Genomic DNA, 22,260 nt, shown 5'->3' with positions numbered 1-22,260 from the left:
GAAATATATTTTTTTTAAATATGCCTTCATTATTCTCGAGAAAATAATTAATGCTATTTTGAAACATTTCCCAACTTTTTTTGCCGTATAATATTTGGCGAATTTATTTAATTGGGCAAAGGTATTTAGACCTCCTTGAAAATACAATATTCAAGCGTGCAATTTTTGGAATACCACGTAAATGAAAATGGTGTTGGCATACTAAAATAAAATAATTTGAATGTCTAACAAGATGGAGCTCCCCCGCATTACGATTTGACAGTTCGAGGGTGACATAACGAATAATTTCCAGGGATTTGGATTTGCAAGCATGGTGTAATTGAATCGCCCAGACGGTCACCAGACTAAACACCACTAGATTTTTTTCCTTTGGGGGTATTTAAAAAGCAAAGTTTATAAAACTACACCTAAAAATATTAATGTTTTAAATGATCAAATTGCTCGCAAATGTAAAGATATTAGCGAACAAACACTTGCCAATGTTTGTAAGGAATTTTAAAACAGATTTTGTTATTGTCTCGCGAATAACTGAGCACATTTTGAGCACTTAATAAAATAAAGGCTCTGAAGGGATTTAATTGTTTATTTTTTATATCCCTTTTTACATTGTAATTTGGTTTGCATGTATGTTACGTTAAAGCTTATGTTTTGATGTATTTAGCTGTTGATATTACTTATGATTTTACGGAAAATTACTTATTATGATTAAAATTCCCGGTATATTTTTATATATTTTCATAAAAGTACTTAAAAAAAACTACAAAAAAAAATAATATCCGATTGTTGATCAATGAAAAATAATAAAGAATAATGGCATAACCCTTATCCAGACCTTAGAATCCGCCAACTAATAACTTATAACAAGGAAAATAACTAAATCAGAAAGATAATTAATAATGAGCAGTTCATAAGTTAAATCTGAAACTAAATTGCAGTTGTTCATATTAATATCTTGATTTTGAAAATAAAATAAAAATAAAGTCATAATAACATTTCGCTAATTGAGAAACAGAAAGGATTCTACTATTATGGTAATTTACTCGACCCTGTATCTTAAATTTTAAGAAAGGTCTAGTCCCGCTTTAAACGGAGGTATCCTATATATAAGAAATGTTGAGTTAAAGTTTTTAATGCTGCACATTAAATATTATAGATTCTACTATTATACCAATTTTTCATACCTGGTCCTCCCTTATTTTCCTAGCATCTCTAGATTTCTTGGCAGCTTGATTATTCCGCCTTCGTCTTTCAAAATATTTTTCATCTTTTTGTTCATCAGGAATATGTCGTTTCTCGCTGCGTAACTTTTTGTTATTGCTTTTTACAGTGGGAGATATTGCTGGATTTAATCGGGATCCTAGTAAAAATTAAATTAAAAAAAATATTAAGCTATGGCAATATTAAACTAAAAAAGTATACTTAAGAAATTAAAAACAAAAAAAAAATGTAAATATAATATGTCAAATATATTATCTATCACAGATTACATTAGCTACGCAACAAATAAGTACTGAAATAGCAAAGCTCGGCCTCCGTGAATTCTGCCGATGCGACAGCACTAGCGCCGATCGTGCAATTATTTTGGCTAAAATGCGGCGCACCGTTGTCACATTTACAATTATATCCCTTGTTAAAAGTCATTATAATAGTATGAGAAAATTTATATATATTTTTTAAATATAAGGTATGTACATAATATTACATATTTATAATGTAATAAAAAAACTATACCTGACAATGTTAGATTATTTGGAAATTAATTAATTTTAATATAATACTTACTGTAAACTAAAACTATATAAAAATGTATTTAGGGTAGTAACATAAATTTTTTAATATCTATTTACATTATAATATGTGTGTAGTTGCCTCCTACAATTGATTAACTGAACCAAATTTAAATGATTTTTTTTTCTTTGACCCAGATTTAAACATTTAATGCTGGTATACAAAGGGATTGATATTATACACTTAGATTATTAATTAAAGTTTATTATTATACATAAATACATTATACACTATGTGTATCTTACATATACACACTGTCTACCACCGATATTTTATTTTATTACAAGTGACCTTATATACTAAAGATGTAACTAAAAGAACGCAAAATGCAATGAAGCATAGCCGAAAAAATCTTAAACACTTTTTACACTTTTTCTTTACTGTTGTGCCCGGTCAGAATTCCCACCAAGTCTTTGATACTTTGTTGGGTCTTTGTTAGCAGTCGCCTTGCTTTAGAGCCGTCATGGTCTGGTATCATTTCCTTCGATTGTCTACATCCTTCTGTCCTACTCCAATTTTTCCTTGTTTTTTCCCAGGCCCAATTATTAAGTGCCTGGGAGATTTGTTTTTTGCTAAGACCGAGACAAGGTTCGAGGCATACGAAGGAGTTAACGAAACCTTGTCTTGCTAGTTCGTCGGCCCGCTTATTGCCCTCGACACCTTGGTGTCCTGGGACCCACCTCAGTCTCACTTCCCTGTGTGCTGCAAGCCTTTCCAATGCGTCTCTGCATTTCTGGACTAGCGCTGAGCTGGATCTGGGTCTCTGAATCGCCTTGAGGGCAGCTTGACTATCGGAGGAGATGCAAATCCCCTTGTTACCTTCCAATGCCTCTCATTTGTTTGCTACTTCGAGTATAGCAAACACCTCCAATTGGAAAACTATGGTGTGTTTCCCTAGCGGGAAGGATTCCCCTGTGTTCGTTTCCATCCTGTACACTCCGGCTCCGGCTGAATTGGTGCTTTTCATCCATGATCCATCTGTGTACCAGGCCTGGAAACTACTTGGCTCTTTAATTTGGATAGCCGACGATTCTTCTTCTCAAAAATTCTCGTCCAAAGATTCCATTTGTGCTGAATTTAATTTATTTTATATTTTTTTTTGATTCGTGCGTAGATTTTATTTATTAAATTTAGTCGTTAATTACTCGTAAATAAACTGAATTAAGAATAAATATTCATAAACTAATCATTTTTTTTAAGTATAGCATAATTTAGCATAATTTATTTTATAATCTTCTGCTTTTTTTATAAAGTAAGCCATTATCGTTTAACTAATCTAGCACAATGGAAAAGCTTAATAGACTTTAAATGAAACGTTCTTCAACTTTAAATCGTTTAAAGGAAACATTTAATGAAGGGTTGGCTGCGCAGAAGGATAGTTTAAAGAAAATATATTTTTTAGTGAGAGTGATGAGGTAGAACAAAGGCATAAGAAATTTCCTAATGCACATAATTCATTAATAATGTCATTGCCAAACAACGAGTTTAAAAATCACGATGAGGTACGACCAGAGGCTGACGCATGATATTACGCAATCAAAACTTTTCGCATATTCAATATGCGGATACTTCTTTGAGCATGAGCAATGTAGGAGTTTCATCACAGCAGTCTGATAGTGGTTTGCCCAAAATAAATATTCCTTGCTTTAAGGGTAATTTTAAACTTTGGCCATCTTTTACTGACCTCTATCGCTCACTTACATATGATAATTCTTGCCTGAATATTATTAAAAAAATTCAGTACCTGCATATATCTCTAAAGGGTGAAGCATTTAATTTAATTAGGGGTTTACCTATAACTGAAAACAATTATTTGATTGCTTATGAATTCCTTTGTAGGAGATATCAAAATAGACGTGTAGGAGCTACATCACATTACAATGAGATTTTTAACGCTTCTCGAATACAAAAACCATGTGCTAGAAAGCTTAGGTTTTTGTCAAAAACTTTTAAGGAAAATATTGCTACATTAAGGGTCTTAAACTTTAATGTAGAAGAGTGGGACTTTCTTCTTTTAAACATGATTGTTTGGATTTAATGTAATTTAATATGAAATAAGTAAATCATGATGACAACCGCAAAATCATACATAGACAGAGTCTCAACTTGCAAGCGTCAATATTTCTTAGAACGGCTATCTATGCGGAAAAAATATATTTTTATGCAGGGCAAGACAAAGAAGTCAGCCAGTCGCCTCTGAACCTGTAATTGGGTCACGTCACACGCTGCATTCTTTCTCCCGCGCTTTTCATATTTTAGCACATAGCACGTTCCCTAACAGTTGAGTTTCGGTCGCTAGAAATTTGTGAATTTGTAAAACGGGAAACCGTTAATTACGTGTGTAATATTTAGTAGTGTAGCTGTTTGGAAAGCAAATTCTAAATAGAAAGAAATTCGTGTGTTTTCTTGTAAAACCGCTGGTCCTTCGCTGGGTGGGGCAAATCACAATAAATTAAGGCTGAAGGCTTACAAGGGACGTCCGCAGGACTTATAGGACCGGGCATACACAAGACCGTAAACAAAAACGCCGAACCAGTGCCCACATCGAAGTGTTTACAGATCAAAAGATCACGATTCTATTCATGGTCCTTCGAGCCGGATAGTTGAGTTAACGGGATTTATTATGGGATTTTAGTGAAAGGGCTAATTTGCTGTTGCTGCTGAAGTAATGATTGGGCATTTTTACGACTTCAACGCTTCAAGCAAGGCTCCAAGGGACTTCTACGGAGAGTCGGACAGGTAGCGACGTGAATACTTAGTACAGCTGGGTTTATTGGTAGGAGGTTGTAGGCCACTCTGGGCAAACTGGGACTGGAAATTTTCCACTACAACCGGACATTGAAGGAAATTCAAGGTTAGATCTTTCTTGTTTTATTAAAACTGGGGTTCATTAAAGAAGAAGTGCCTACAGTGTTTTAAACGTACCTACTTGTGAATTGGTGAATTAAATTAAGTTGATTAGATCTGTTCATGTTTAAGACTAGATCTACAAATATTTACACAAAATATTTATTGTTTTTGTACTGTGAAGTAGGTATTAGTAAAAAAGGGCTAATTTAGGTTTTTAATTTTGAGTTGAAACCAAAAGTTTATAATGGAGGGTTATAAAAAAGAGCGTACAAAGCAGAAAAAAGCTATTACTAGAATAGGAACTTATGTTAAAACAAATGAAAACAATTTAGAAGTAGATTTTAATGAATTTGTTATCAGGGAAACGTATTTACAAACTGCATTTGAGTTATATATTACTGTTCAATCAAAGATTGAAGATGAAGATGACCTTGAGTCAACTGATAGGGAAAATATTGAAATGCAATTTTTTAGAATTTGTGCTAAAATAAAAACCATAATTCAGAATCGAAGCAGGGTAGCAATAGCACCTAGTTTACAGCAATCCAGCCATCCAATCTCTCTTAGCGATCCTTAGGGTAGAGTGAGGTTGCCAAACTTAAATGCTCCCACTTTTTCCGGGAAATATGAGTGGAAATCATTTTTTTGATTTATTTACAGCATTAATTCACGACAATATTCAGTTGACTGACGTTCAAAGGTTTTTATAGTTAAAGGGTGCACTCTCACAGGAGGCATTAAATCTAATAGGCAATTTGTCATTAACAAATGAAAATTATAAGGTGGCTTTAGATATCTTAAAAAAAAGATATGACAACAATTTAGTTATCACAAATTCTCATATTAAAGGGTTAATGGAAATGCCACAGATTATAAAAGGGCACGGGGACCAAATAAGGTAATTTTTGACAAAAATTAGGCAACATTAAATTGTTTGGGTAATAATCATGGTGTAGCACAATGTAAATCTACAGGGTGTAACATCTGTAAAAGAAAGCATAATACACTTTTGCATGATGAGAATTTTAGCAATAAAAATAAAATACAAGAGCAAAAACTCGATCAAAATATAAATATTAATAGGGATAATCAAGGGGATTCTCGAGGAGATAATGCTGCTAGCGCAAGTAGCACAGATATTCAAAGAACATTACATATTCAGGGACTCAAATCACATGTATTGCTAGCTACGGCTATTGTTCATTTATGTGCTAGGGATGGGAAGCTGATAAAGGCTCCTGCAGTTCTCGATTCAGGGTCACAGTCTAGCTTCATATCTTCGAGTTTGTTATAAAGGTTAAAGTTCAACCATATAAACAAATATTAACTATTGGTGGTATAGGGAATAGTGTTACCCAGGTGAATGACATGATTGACATTCAACTGCAATTGAGTTCTTTTAACAATAAAACGGTCACTACTAGTTTTTTTTTATTTTATTTTTTATTTATTTTCTTAAGGATACAAACAGGTAAGCCCACTACAGTATCGACTCATAAATATAGAAGTAAATATAAACTTGCAAACACTAAAGTTAAATACACTTAACAATTGCTAAACCAGAAAAAGACTATTAAATTTTAAATACTAATCTTTAAATACTAATTCCTACACAAAAAACAAAGTCTGGGACACGAATTATAGTAGCTCTCTCTTCAATACATCTCTCAGGTTTTTTTGGGTTTCAAAAAAGAGATCTTTGTTATTATAAAAATTTGCTAATCTCATCATTCTACACAGTGGAGATGACTGACAACTGTTAGTATTTCTGAAAGGTAAATTAAAAAGATCACTAAGTCTTAACTGCGTGATGGAACATTAAACCTCAACCCCTGCATTAAACATGGACAATCCACTTTATTATTCAACAGTTTATGCAAAAATAAAAGGTCTGAAATTTTTCTTCTGCTGTCAAGAGTAAGTATACCAAAATGTTTTCTTATATCACCTAAGTCATTAGTAACAATATTTAAATTATCCCTATAATAAAGACACTTTAAAAATTTGTTCTGCACAGATTCCAATCTATCTTTATAAATTGAGTAAATCGGATTCCAAACAACACACCCAAAATTAAGCTTGCTATAAACAATGCGTAATACAAAAAAATATAGGATCTAGAAGATTTCAAAATTTTAGCCTGCCTATTAATAAACCCTAACATTTTATACGCACTTAACACTAAGGTATTAATATGTTTATCAAAAAGTAACTTCTCGTCAAAAATGATTCCCAAATCCTTCACCTCTTGAGCCCTTTTAAGATCAACATTATTTATATTATAATTAAATTGGATTTTTAATTTATTTTTAGTAAATGAAATAAAGTGACATTTTTCAATATTTAAAAAAAGGCAATTGATCCGACAGTATTCAACAAGGCTTTCTATATCCTCCTGCAGGAGCTGGCAGTCTTCGTGTGATTTTATAGGTCTAAAGAATTTAAGATCATCTGCATAAAGCAAAAATTCCGAGTGTTTAAAACATTTAAATATATCATTTATAAATATTATGAAAAAAAGGGGACCCAAATGAGATCCTTGGAGCACCCCCGACGTTACATTAACTATTTCGGAGTTTACGCCGTTTATGCAGACTGTGAACCTTCGATTTGAGAGGTAAGATTCAACCCATTTTAAAAGAAAACCACCTACCCCTACCAAAGCTAGGTTTTTTAGCAAAATTGAAATGTTAATTTTATCGAAGGCCTTGCTGAAGTCCGTGTAGACGGTATCAACCTGAATACGTTTGTCCATATTTTTCTTTATAAATTCAAGATAGGTGAGAAGATTGCTGTCTACAGAACGGTTTGCAAAAAAACCATGTTGTTCAAAAATCAATTGTCCTTTCACTAACTTAAAAAAATATGTATATAAAAGTTTTTCAAATAATTTTGCAAATATACTGAGCTTACTTATTGGACGGTAGTTGGAGATAATATTTTTTTGTCCGTTCTTATATATAGGAATTACATTGGAACCTTCCACGCATCCGGAAATTGACCTTGTAAAAGCGATTGATTATATAATTTATATAAAGGATATAAGAGTCCTCTAGAACAATTTTTGACAAATAATGAAGATATGCCATCAGGGCCTACACCCTTTTTAGGATGCAGATCATTAATTCCCGCTACAACCTCATCCAGTTGAAATTGAATTAAACCTAGATTATCATGTGTCATGTTACTGTTATGGTGATTATTTGAGACAATTGGCGCTACAAAAACTGATTTAAAATACTCTGAGAATAAATCGCTAATTTCTTTTGAGGTGGAGGCTTCAATATTATTATATTTCATAACTGAAGGTAAGCCAGAATTTCCCCTCTTAACAGATACAAGTTTCCAGAAAATTTTATTATTTGTTGATATTTCGTCCTCTAAAAAGGATATATAATTATTAAAATCACGTTTTATTAGCCCCTTAGATCGACTTCTTAAGAGTTTAAATATGTTTAGATCAGATGGTTTTTATATATTTTCCATTTTTTGTGGAATTTATTTTTTTCCTTAATTACTTTAATAGTAGCTTTTGAAAAATAATGAGGGTAACCACTACTCTGATGGATAAGTGGGACCTTTTCTTTGATTATATCCATTAAAATATTATAAAATTTACTTAGATTTATATCAATATTAACACTAGTAAGAATAGTATCCCAATAAGTTTTAGACATTTCATTATTGATTTCCTCAAAGTTTGCCTTTTTATAATTAAAAAAACTATGTTTTGGGTTTCTTTAGGATTTAGGAATATCTAGGCTAAACAAAAATTCAAGAGCAGGATGATGGTTATCCTATTTAACTGCTGGGACTGAACATTTTATAATATGACTAATATAGTTTTTATTACAAAGAATTAACTCCAAAATTCTGTTATTATTATTTTTAATAGGATTATATTGCACTAGTCCACTAAATGATAATGTATCTATAAGTTCTGCATGCCCAGCACTTACGGTAATAGGTATCAAAAAATCCTCAGTCTCATTTTTCTTTTCCCATGTAACCGAAGAACAGTTCTTATCACCACACACCAGAATAGAACTATCACCCACATTGTCACTTATCCAGGATAATTTTGAAGAGAAACAAGAATATGCCATACGATCACTTGGCGGAATATAAACGCTACAAAGATACACTGTATTGATTCCGACTTTTAAAGCCACCCACACATCTTCTGCATCACTGAAAAACCCTGGTACACTAACTGCATTAAGCACTTTCTTGGTTGCTATTAACACACCACCCCCATCCTTCTTTTGTGAAATTATTGTTTCCCGATCACGTCGAAAGACATTGTACTTATTTAAGTCAAACAGTTCTCCATCAGATATGTTTTTATTAAGCCAGGATTCACTTAAACAAACAATATCAAAGTTCATTCCATCCATGGCCAAAGAAAATTCATTAAGCTTGGTTCTTAAGCCCCTTGTATTTTGGCAGTATACGTGAAGAGCCATTTTATTAGCAAAAATATCTTAATTAATGAAACATAAATATATTACGCAGAGCCATCACCCAACTTCTCCAAAACAGATGAGTTTCCCACAAGAAAAATTCGGGATGTTTCATTTTTCCTCAAGAAGAGATTGCCATTCTTGACCCAGACAAATTTAAACTGATGATCCTTAGCAAACTGCTTGACCTCCTTCAACAATATCTTCTTTTCGCTGATTAAGTTTTCATTGATAAATATTGGCTTTTGAGCACTGGCCAGCATTAAACCAGGTCCATTTTTCCCAGTAGAACGAATCTTGGCCTTCACAGCACCCATCACTTTCTCCTTAAAAATGCGGGATGAAAATCGAACTACTATAGGCTTTGGTAGATTTTGATTTCGACTCTGGACACGATGAATAAAATCAATTTTTTCTTCTTCAATATCGCACTGAATAGATTTACTTATATTACTTACAATTGTAATAAGATTTTCATTTTTTATTTCTGGTATCCCATGGATCTCTATATTATTGGATCTGGAAAACTGATCGAGTGAGTTAATTTTTTGCGCGATTAACAGAAAATCAGCCTTTAATCTCTCGTTTTCCTCTCTCAAGATTTTAATGCATTTAATGCTTTCAGAAAGTGCTTTTAAAGTAGCCTCAAAATCTGAAATTTTGTCAGAACAAAATGTAACAGACTCCCGCAGCATCCTCAGTTCATTTTCCAAGCAAACAGCCGACAAGCCCTGCGACGCTGACGAAACAGCGTTTGGCGCACCGGTACTAGTACCATCACCGCGGCCACCGGCGTCGTTGCCGATAATAATCGACTGTCGTCTTGGCGCCGCCGACGCCAACATCTATGATCGCCGATCGCTAGACTCTTGGTCATCACGGTGCCCAGTACGACATGATGGGCAGTTCCATTTTACACCAGAGGTTGGTCGAAATAAATTTACTTGATCCTTTCTCACTTCGCAGCACTGCGCGTTAGCATGGTATACTTGTTTACGAACATCGCATGGAATTCCTGGTTGATTCCTGCTGACTTTAGAATCACAGGCTACATACTTATCTATCATTGTAACTGAAAAATATACTGTAATTGCGAATTTAAAATAAGAATTATTCAACAGTTAATATGGAACAATAGTACAGACAAATTTATAGCAGTTAGAATATACGAAATAATGCGGAGCTCACGAACAACATGTGCAACCACTGCTGTGCACGACGCGACTGATTAAAAACTGTAACATGTAACTATAGATATAAATAACCTTAAAATTCCTGGCAATTTCAAACTTGCCGACCCATATTTTTACAAGACATCTGAGATAGATATGCTTATTGCAGCTGACATTTATTTTGATTTGCTTTTACCGGGTTTAGTGAAACTGGGGGATGAGTTACCTGTTTTGCAAGAGACCCAGTTGGGGTGGTTGGTATGTGGAGCTGTGTTAGCTCTGTCAAGCAGTCATTTTAAGACATGTAATTTTCAAGTTTCATTATTTGGGCATTCTTTAGGGATTAAAGGCAATCAAGAAGACATTAATTTGACAATGCTTAAGTTTTGGCAAATGGAGGAAGTCATGTATAAAAGAAATTTATCACCTGAAGATAAACAGTGTGAACAAATTTTTATAGATTCTGTTAGGAACTTAAATAATGGACGGTATCAGGTAGATTTGCCACTTTATAATAAAAGTGACGTTTTTAAATTGGGCGATTCTTTATCCATGGCAATTAAAAGATTTTCTTCTCTGGAGAAAAGATAACCCCGACATATTTCTTGAATATAAAAAATGTATTAAAGAATATGTTTCATTGGGTCATGCAAGACTTATAAATTATGATTTTGATCAAAATAAGGATGAGGTAGGGATTCAAAGGAACTGTTTACCGCACCATTGTGTAATAAGGGAGTCAAATTTAACAACAGGGTTGAGGGTTGTTTTCGACGCATCTGCAAAGACTTCAACTGGGCTCTCATTGAATGACATCATGCTGAAGGGGTTTCCAACTCAGCCGGAGCTGTTTGACATTTTATGTAGATTAAGGACCTTTCAATATGTCATAACTGCGGATATTAAAAAAATGTATGATAGTGAGAGTGAATCCTGAACAATGTTTTTTGCAAAACATTATTTGGAGAGATTCTCCAAGGGACAAATTTAAATGCATTGAGCTTCAAACGGTCACTTATGGCACTAACTGTGCTCCATATCTTGCAACAAGATGCCTAAACAAATTAAGTGAAGATAGGGCGTTAGAATTTCCTTTAGCATCTCAAGCGCTGTTGCAACAGTGTTTTATGGACGATATTTTAGGAGGGGGTAATTCCAGGGAAGAGGCCATTGAGTTGTTGACACAGCTCATACAATTGTTAGGTTCAGCAGGATTTTACCTGCACAAATTGGCATCAAATGACATTTCTTTATTAAAGGATAGAAACAATTGTATCAAGGAAATAGAGTTTAAAGATGAAAATTCATCTAATAAAATTTTGGGTCTATCGTGGTCTCCTTTTAAAGACCATTTTAAAATACTAGCTCCAGTTATTGAGGAAGATAGTAAGTTTACAAAAAGGATTGTGTTGTCAAATATTGCACAAATGTTTGATCCGTTGGGGCTTATAGGGCCAGTAGTATTATTAGCAAAAATTTTCATGCAACAAATTTGGGTTAGCAAAATAGATAGGGATGAGGAGCTTCCTTTAAATTTGTTGGAAAAATGGAAAGGTTTCGTCGTGTGTTTTCCGGATTTAGGAAAACTAAAGATTTCTCGATTATTATTTTTGGGTTCCCGAAATTTGCTTGAAATCCAAGTTCATGGGTTTTCAGATTCTTCAACAAAGGCATATGGAGCATGCATTTACGTGAAGGGTATTTATGAAAGTGGTGAGGTTAGTTGCAATCTATTATGCTCAAAATCTAGAGTGGCACCGCTGAAGACTGTAACACTTCCACGACTTGAAATTTGTGGGGCTTTATTACTCGCTAGATTGATGAGTAAAATTTTACCAATATTGAAAATAGACTCTAATTCTAGGGTAATTTTGTGGACAGACTCCAGCATTGTTTTGTGTTGGTTAAGAGGCACACCTTCACGATGGACGACTTTCGTCGCAAATACGTTTCACGTGGGGCTTTCTCAGTCGACTTACTTTCATGTAACTTATGGTGGAATGGGTCAACATTTTTGAGAGAGAATAAGGCATTTCCAAAGAATAAGCCAAATATTTCTTTAGCTACGCCTGTACCTGAAGAAAAAAGATTGTCCTAGTTCAATCTTTTCAGCAGGATTTGACGATAATTTGGGAACGCTATTCTAGTTTTTCTTTTTTACAAAGAGCTGTGGCTTTTTGTTTCAGGTTTTCAAAAAATTGTAAAGGGGAAAAACAATTGGGTCTTTTGACAGTTGATGAGCTGGGGGTGTCGCTCAAGGCTATCCTCAGATTGGTACAAAAAGAAGCATTCGCTCAGGAAATTGACTATTTGTGTAATTTAAAATTAAACGGGGAGGAAAATAAAGACAATTTGATATTCAAAAGTAGTAAGATTAAATTGTTGAACCCTTTTTTAGATGCTGATGGGTTAAAGGATTGGGTTAAAGGTTCATGGACGCCTAGCAAATGCAGCAGTGGGTTATAGTCATAAATTTCCCATAATACTACTTGCTAAGCATCATGTTACAAAGCTTCTCGTCATGCTAGAAAACAAAACACTTTTACATGCCGGGGCTCAAACAATTTTATCCAACTTGAGGTTGAGATATTGGCCAGTAAATGGTTTAAACTTGGTTAAATCGGTTATTAAGGGCTGTATAACGTGCTATAGATTTAAGGCTAAGGTAGCTAGCCAATTAATGGGTTCTTTACCATTAGATAGAGTTTCGGTCTCGCGACCATTTCTAAAGGTAGGAATAGATTTTGGGGGTCCTTTTTTCATTAAGCAGACCCGAGTACGGAAGGCAGCTGTTTGTAAGGCATATATTGCTTTGTTTGTGTGTATGGCTACAAAGGCCATACATATAGAATTGGTTTCCAGTTTAACCACTTAAGCTTTTCTTTTGACTCTGAAAAGATTCATAGCAAGGAGAGGTTGCCCAGCTATTATTCATAGTGACAATGGTACTAATTTCCATGGGGCCAAAAATCAATTAAGGGATTTGTATGATTTCTTCAAATCACATTCAAATATGAATTCAATAAATGAACATTTATCTATAAGGGGAATTGAATGGAAATTTATACCTCCCAACAGTCCTCATTGGGGCGGATTGTGGGAGGCGGGTATTAAAGCCACAAAAATATTTCTGAAAAAGATTGTAGGTGACAACCAATTATCATTTGAGGAGTTTTCTACGGTTCTCGCCCAAATAGAGGCAATTTTGAACTCGAGACCTTTGTGTCCGGTTTCGAGTGATCCGAACGATTTTAGTTGTTTAACGCCTTCTCACTTCTTAATCGGAGAACCTTTGACTGGTTATCCTGAACGAGACTTGCTGTCTGTTCCAGAAAATCGATTGACTTATTGGCAGCAGTGTACTAAGATACAGCAAGCCTTTTGGAAGCGTTGGTCAACTGAATATTTGAACCGGCTACAGAACCGTCCGAACTGGTTTGTACCTTCAAAGAATTTACAGATCAATTCTGTGGTTCTGGTGAAAGAGGATAATGTACCGCCCTTAAGGTGGAATATAGCACGAGTCCTAGAGGTTTTTCCGGGTAGTGACAATAAAGTGAGTGTTGCTAAGATTAAAACCAAAAACGTGAAATTTATAAGACCAATAGCAAAGTTGTGTCCTTTGCCGTACGATACTAATTGAGGACGTTGCCTCAAGGGGGGGAGGATGTTTGGATTTAATTTAATTTAATATGAAATAAGTAAATCATGATCGACAGTCGCGAAATCATACATAGACCGCCGACAGAGTCTCAACTTGCAAGCGTCAATATTTCTTAGAACGGCTATCTATGCGGAAAAAATATATTTTTATGCAGGGCAAGACAAATAAGTCAGCCAGCGCCTCTGAACCTGTAATTGGGTCACGTCACACGCTGCATTCTTTCTCCCGCGCTTTTCATATTTTAGTACATAGCACGTTCCCTAACAGTTGAGTTTCGGTCGCTAGAAATTTGTGAATTTGAAAAACGGGAAACCGTTAATTAGTGTAATATTTAGTAGTGTAGCTGTTTGGAAAGTAAATTCTAAATAGAAAGAAATTCATGTGTTTTCTTGTAAAACCGCTGGTCCTTCGCTGGGTGGGGCAAATCACAATAAATTAGGGCTGAAGGCTTACAAGGGACGTCCGCAGGACTTACAGGACCGGGCATACACAAGACCGTAAACAAAAACGCCGAACCAGTGTCCACATCGAAGAGTTTACAGATCAAAAGATCACGATTCTATTCAATGATTTTTCCTAAACTGGACACTACAACACGCACAGAGTTTGAAAAGGAATATAGAACAACAGAATTACCCACATTTCAACATTTATTAGATTTTTTAGAATCTTATTGCAAAGCTTTAGACTTAATGCAATTAGTAGGGCCCAGTCATACGCAAACGTCAAAACATTTCTCAGGAGGTTTTACAAAAAGAACTTTTCTTTCCATTATGACCGTGTCTTCATATGAGAATGCCCAGGAAAAACAGAAATGCATTCTTTGTTCGGGTGCTCCTATTTTATATACTACTCATTTCTGGGAAAAAATCTACCAGTGATCGATCTTCTTTCGTGCAACAAAACAATTACTGCGTAAATTATCTTCGCTTTCCCCATTCCAGATGAACCCAGTTCATCTGGCATAAGTCAAACTTGTGCAATTTCATTACAGCCTTCCCTAACAGGCTCTACTTGGTGTGACGCTCCATGCAACACCATTTTGCTTTCTACAGTAGAGTTAGAAATACAAGACAGCCATGGGCATTACCAAAAGGTCAGAGCTTTGCTAGATACAGGTAGTATGGCTAATTTTATACCTGACCAGTGTGCCAAAAGGCTACAGCTACCCCGTAGGCATTGTCCCACATCAATTGAGGATCTCAATAGTATGTTTTCTTCAACTAACCGGGGCATCACTTCATGTCATATCCGTCCGTGTGACAAAAATGATTTAGTGTAGTTTTTTAGGCAGTAATTTTACCTAAAGTATGCTCAGAGCAGCCAAAAGTAATTGACTCCTCTAAAATGCTCCACATCAAAAGTGTATCTTTAGCGGATACCAAATTCCATATTCCAGGTCCCATTGACCTCCTACTTAGTGCTGAATTTGTATCTTATATAATTCGTTTCGGTAGAGCTCTAGGTCCCAGAACCAACCAGCTGCTATAGAAACTTGGGTTCTACAGGGAAGATCGTCAGGCATGGCACCGAAATCTCTCGGTAAAACGACCAGTCTTCATGTTTCAGAAGAACCTGCATTAGATTTATGCCTTCAAAAATTTTAGCAGGTAGAAAATATCTATAAGCCTTTACGGGAAGAAATTCTCTGTGAAAACATTTACCGTGAAACTACCAAAAGGGACTCTTCAGGCATATTGATTGTTGTTTTGCCCTTCAAATGCTCAGAATCTGACCTTGGTGAATCATATTCATTAGCCCTTAGGCAATAGACATTTTTGGAGAAACGTTTGTCTCAAGAATCCAGAGCTACGGCTAGCTTATGTGGAGTTCATGACTATTTAGAGTCTGCAGACATATATCACTTACATCCTGCTGACTGTCGATGTCCTGCTGCTTATTATATTCTACACTTTTGTATCTTCAAAGATGGAAAACTACGAGTGGTATTCGATGCTTTTTGCAAGATGTCAAAAGGTCTGTCCCTTAATAGTCTCTTGACCAGACCAAAACTCCAGCAAGATATCTCTCAATATTATTTCAATTTCGAGTTCATCCATTTGTATATATATGCGACATTAAACAGATGTATAGGCAAATTCTTATTATCCCTCCACATAGAAAGTTTCAAAAAAATTTGTCGCGTTTTTCTGACGATGCACCCTTAGCGAGTACTGCCTTAATACAGTAACTTATGGAGTCTCTAGTGCACCATACCTAGCCCTAAAGACATTACAGAAACTTGCCAATTAGAAGCAACAAACTCTTCCTAAGGCTTCAGGAGTTCTCAAAAACTATATTTTTGTCGATAATGCTGTAGTAGGGACACAGTCCTTAGACGCCTTAGTCTTAATGTGTCTTCAGAAAGAGCTGATTCAAACTTTTGGCTAAAGGCCTTGGCTAAAGGAAGTGGGCAAGTAATCACCCAATGATTCTATAAAATGTGTCCTCTTCTTATACACAAATGCCTTGTTCCTTTGACAAGGAAGAGTCTTTGTTCATAAAAGTATTGGGCCTTCAGTGGAACCCATCCAGACAGACTTATGATCCCCTGGGTTTCTTGCCACCTATTATCGTTTTTGCTAAACTTTTCACGCAGCAGCTATGGTTGTGTACCATCAGGATTGCGATAGATTTAAAATTAAACTTCCTGTTATATCTAACATACTTATTCCCAGATGAGTCTTCGCTGACAAACCGTTGTTCAGAGAATTGCATGGCTTCTGTGATGCGTGGCAGGTTGGGTATGGAGCTTCTGTATATTGTAGAATTAGAGACTACTCGGGGAACATTCATATTGGATTTTTGACAGGCAAATCACGAGTTGCACCACTTGAAACTCAGTCACTTCCGAGGCTGGAGTTAATGGCTGCACAACTCTTAAATGACCTTGTTGCTAATGTCAAAAATGTATTTTTTTTCCAGATATTTCACTTTTGATTATATTTTTGCGTGGTTGGATTTCCAAATTGTTTTAGCTTGGCTCTCTTCTTCAGCCCATCGTTGCAAGCCTTTTGTCGCCACTAAAGTATCTCATATACAAGACATACTCCCTTTCCCGGGTTGGAAGTATGTCCCGACCGGTTATAATCCGGCAGAAGGCTCGCGGCCCAAGCAACTGGGACGCAAGAGGAGTACTTCCAACCACATTTGGTTAAATCGTCCTCGTTGGCTAAAAAGGCCTCAGTATTGTTGGCGAATTCAGCCTACCAATCTAATATCTTCTGCTCTGCCTGCGAAGTGCACAGAAGAAGAGCAGGGATGTGCCTTTAAGATTAAGATACATTTTTAGATTCATTCAATTTATCATTGAGCAAGTCACAAAGAGAATCTTCACTCTGGATTCAAGACTCTGCATTATTTGCTACTTAAAAATTTCGAATTCTATCACCTCACGTGGCAATATCCAGATGTCTCCCCCACTGTATAGAGTACTTTTGTTCTCATCCTAGATCTTATAATCCAAGAATGTCAGATTTTCCCACATTTCGGGTATCACAGGTCAAATTGTTATCAACTGTTTATCTTGACTATGCTGGACCCAAAATGATTACCCTAAGTAAAGTACGGGATGCAAAGCGGTCTAAGGCATATATTTGTGTATTCGTTTGTTAAACTGTAAAGGCAATACACCTTGAATTGGTGTCTGATTAAACCTGCGAAGCTTTCATCGCAGAGTTCAGACGTTTAATATCCCAACGTGGTCGCTGTTCTGTCATAATTAGCGATAATAAGCGATAATTAGTTTCCTGTTCCCCTTACTGAACTTGCCAAATATTCTGTGAAATCCCTAGATATTAATTGACTAATGATGAGATTTAATCCACCAGGTGCCCCTGAGTAAAAGCTGTGAAGAGCCACCTGTACAGGGTTAATGAGGAGCAAGTGTTAACCTACGAGGAGTTAAATACTTTGCTTATCTAAATTGAAGCTCTATTAAATTCGCGCCCCCTCTGCGGCATTATTCAGGATCCCAATGATCTGCAACCCTTTAGTCCTGCTTATTTGATGACTCTCGAACCTCTAAACAATTTTATTCCGGACCCTGATCTCTCCCACTTAAAAGTTAAATCTCTGTAAAGGAAAAAATGGGAATTTATAAGAAATAGACATAAATATAATAATAATAATTATAATAATAATAATACGGACTTTATGTGTACATTCACATTTTAGATTACAGATTGACAAATCAAAATAAAAAAATAAAAAATAAAAGTGAATGTTCAAAAAAGTGAGGTTCAGTTTGTCAGATTATAAATCTAAGAACTGTTCAACTAATCAGGGAGACATTTGGTCAAGATAGTTATTTAGGCTAAGTTATTCATAAAGTATTACTTTAAGATTTTATTTTTTTTTCCTAAAATCAAAACCAGGGTTTTGGTGAGTAAAAGCTGGAAATGTTTACGCCGTAATACAGTAAATGTTTGAAATTGGCGGATGAACTTAAAAACCTAACGGCCAGGTCATTTACATTTCAATTTCACGTGAACCGATCTTTATCCACAACGTTTCTGTCTCTTGGTACGACTTTGGAGTGGGAACGTGGAAGAGAGACGATAGTCTTGACAGTAAAAGACAAGAGAATAAGGCAGTTAGTGACACTACGCACGTTGCATACAACTACTAAAGGAATTATCCTTTTTTCTGCCTAAATTAATAAGGCCTATTATTTTTCATTGTTAATCAATTGTTGCGGAGATGCGTGTGATAATTAAAATTTGCCAAGCTGAGCAGAGGCCCCTAAAGATTCCAGACGTGTAATATACTGGGTGAGTACCATTTTGACATAGTCACGTTGTGGATACGTTTGATTTATATTTTGTTTAATAAAAATTACTGACAGATCGTGCCGCTTACATTCGTTGTCGTAAAACTTTTAAATACAGTTCGCTCAAAATGATCAATCTACAGGGTAGAAAATTCTCTTAAACATGCTCTTTATCATTATTCTTAAGTCTATTCGTGTCTTAAATTTTGAATTTTTTGTTTGGTATTATGCCAATTTTGTCGGCTCCATTTACAAAGGTTAGTGTAAACAAGTTTTGCCAAAAAACTAGGTATTGTTTTTTGGACTCTTGCATTATTAGATAGTCCTAACCACTGCATGTTTTATGACAAAATGTTGTTTCTTTTTTTGGTCCCTACAAACTCTTGATGTTTAGTTTTGGCAAATTATTTAACAAATACTTTTATAAATTTTTTTTAATACAATGGCGACATTTGTAGAATGACAAACCAAATATGTATGTTCATATCCACCGTAATATTTATTTAATAAGAATAATTATGAAGGATCATTTAAATAATTTGGGGTAGGAACAGTAAAATTTTCAATTTTTTGTTCAATAACATATTGGTTTTGGCTTGTTAAACTCGCCAGATTTGTTTAGATTTTTTTTTTGATGTAGATAAATCAATTAATAATAATTATCTGTCAGAATCACTTTCGCAATTGCAAAATTTTAAAGGGCTTAATAAATTCGCTATCCGAAAAGATCCAGCTGTAGGATTAAGATTCCAGCCACCACGCTGCCTAGCTATTAAAAAACTTTTTCGAAAAATTCTGGTTTAATCTATTCGTTAACAAGAAATTATTTATTTTTTTCTTTTTGTTGCTCTTTATGCGATGTTTTAATTGCATTTATAGCTGAACCTTTAAAACAAGATGGCCTGCTTTTTATTAACACTGTTTTTTGTTTTTCTTTATTGAAAACATCACATATTTTTGCGTTTTTTTAAAACATCTAGAACTTGCGTCTCTTGTGAACTAATTTCGCCCTTATAAGGGTTTATGTGATACAACCTTTTGCTATTTAAAGCGTTAAATGGATTATTCATAATTTCTATGAATTCTGCGGTTTTTGTGCCCATTGTCCTATCAATTAGTCCACTTTATAAACATGTCTTTATTGCTGCAGCCATTGTATTTGAGAAGAGTTGAAGTGCCAACTTGCAGAACATCTTTTCAAAAGCATTAGGATTAATGTTCTTCTGTAATTTTTGGTAAAATGTGGCCAATTGAGAAAAAACTGGCCAACTTGTTAATTTCATATGTTTTATTAACCACTTCAAAGTTGCTATTTTTATTAAAAAGTTTAGAGCATACCGATGATATTAGCCAATTATTTCTAACGCTTTTAAAAAGATGACAAACGTTATACACTGTGTTCCATTTTGGATGAGATTGCAGGGTATCTCTGTCATTTATTAAGATATAGCTTTATGGTTTTCGCGATCCTATATCACTTTTTTCTAAAACTTTTAAAGCCACACACAGAAATATTCCAAATACAAAGTTCCTGAAATACAAGGCAAAAATGAAAATTTTCACTTTTGGAGATGTTATTATTCCTCAGTCCATGTATAAGATGGGATTAAATGGAATACCCTGTATATTTTAACGCCAAATTTTTGCATTTTTTTTTTCTGGATACATTCATGTATCACAACCTAATCTTTAATAAATTTTAGCTTTAAAAATCAGAAAAGTCCATATTTATGTTTGTTTTTTAATAGTAGTCCATGACTTACTTCACACATTCTTTTAATTATTACTTTTTTAAAATGTCATGTGGCTTTTTTAAAATGCAATGGCTTCTTTCTTTAAATAAAACTTTTTGTTGGTACGAAAGTCCTCGCTTCGGAGGTGGTCTGAACATACGTGTTTGGTATGTAACAGTTCATTGGGGATTCCAGCTAATTTAGCATTTCCTAAAATATAATGGAACGATTATATACTTTTTTTAAGACACTTCATCTTTTTTAATTATTATTTTTGAATCTAAAAAATATTGACGAATATTTTTTAGTAAACAGTAAACACGTAAAATGTTGTGCTCCGTAAAACACTAAAATTTTAGTGGTCAAACTAAACTTAAGTATTTTTGATTGGTGTTACTGGATATTGAATGAAGTGTTTTAAGAGAAGTGACGGATTAGTTGTTCATTGAAGGCATACCGTAGCTAAAAACATAAAAAGCTTTATAATAAACAATAATTTATCTGGTGTTGCTGGACTAAGTCACTGAATTCCGCAGGAAAAAAACTGCGATTCTAACGTGGCCAGATACATACGTTGTCGAGGCTGTGCAGGAAACAGAATTGTACTATGATTTGTACAATTAGCGAATTTGGTTATTTGAGATATTACAAATAGCAGTAAGATGGAGTGCACTGTTTGCCTGGAGGTGGGCGGAAGAAGGAACCCCCTTTTTTCATGTGATATATGCAAGAAAAAATACTGTAAACAATGCAGTCATCTATCACAGGCTGAAACTTCGATTCTAGAATTAAAAGAACATCGAATATTGAGATTTTATTGTGAAAAATGTCTACAATTCGAGACGCACACTCTACTTCAAAACTCAATAGAAGACAAAATAAAAATTATTGAATCCAAAGATGAAATAATAACGCTACTTAAACAAAAACTAACGGAGTCCGAATCATCACGTATACCAATAACAACATCATCATATAGTCAAATAGCACAAACTGAAATAAAAAAATCACCAAAAATAAACATAAATCTTCCCGGAATCATTATTAAACCAAAGCAAAAACAAACTGCCGAAAAAACTGAAAAGGATATAAAGGAAGCTATAGTTCCAAAAGATCTTCGAATTGCCGTAAAAAATACTAAAAAAATAAAAGATAGTAGTATTCTTATTCAATGCTGCAATAAGGAACATGTTGACATTCTAAAAAAAGAAGCAGAATCCAAATTAAAGAACTATGAAGTACAAGTAACAAAATTAAGGCTACCGAGGTTCAAAATAATAGGATGTACCACCAATCTTAGCGAAAAGGAGATAGAGAACTCTATAAGAAAGCAAAACAATTTTATCACCGAGCAAAATAAACTTAAAATAACATATAATAAAAAAGCTAGAAATGACAAAGGTAAATCCATAGTTTTTGGTGAATGTGACCCCATTTTATTTAGTAAACTGATATATGAAAAGAAAATTTTCTTTGGTTGGCAAAGGTATCCAGTATACGAGGATTTGAGTATACAGCGATGTTTTAAGTGTCAACAATTTTACCACAAAATTGAAAATTGTCCTAATGAAGCTGTATGTGAATTTTGCTCCAACAAACATGATGTATCTGAATGTCCGAAATTACAAAAAAAATGCGTCAACTGCATTTCAGCAAACATGAAATACAAAAGTAATTACAACACAGTTCATGAAGCAAACAACCCAGAATGTCCATCTTATCAGTACCAGTTGAATCTTCTGCGAACGAAAATAGATTATCATGGGTAATCTTAATGGTATGTGAACAACCTGAAATAGTACTATTACAAAACCTAGAA

At 34.5% G+C, this 22,260-nt stretch overlaps 1 protein-coding gene across 1 annotated transcript in view; it reads right to left on the bottom strand.

The window, feature by feature from the left end:
• LOC126734652 (transcription factor VBP-like) overlaps window positions 1–22,260 on the bottom strand; it is a 194,236-nt gene that overhangs the window by 93,320 nt on the left and 78,656 nt on the right. The window contains exon 3 of the mRNA XM_050438350.1: window positions 1,182–1,357. Coding sequence (XP_050294307.1) covers window positions 1,182–1,357 — 176 coding nt within the window. The remainder of the gene's footprint in view (window positions 1–1,181; window positions 1,358–22,260) is intronic.

This window comes from Anthonomus grandis, chromosome 3, assembly GCF_022605725.1.
Source record: "Anthonomus grandis grandis chromosome 3, icAntGran1.3, whole genome shotgun sequence".
Classification (NCBI taxonomy): domain Eukaryota; kingdom Metazoa; phylum Arthropoda; class Insecta; order Coleoptera; family Curculionidae; genus Anthonomus; species Anthonomus grandis.
This window is presented reverse-complemented; position numbering and strand designations above follow the sequence as displayed.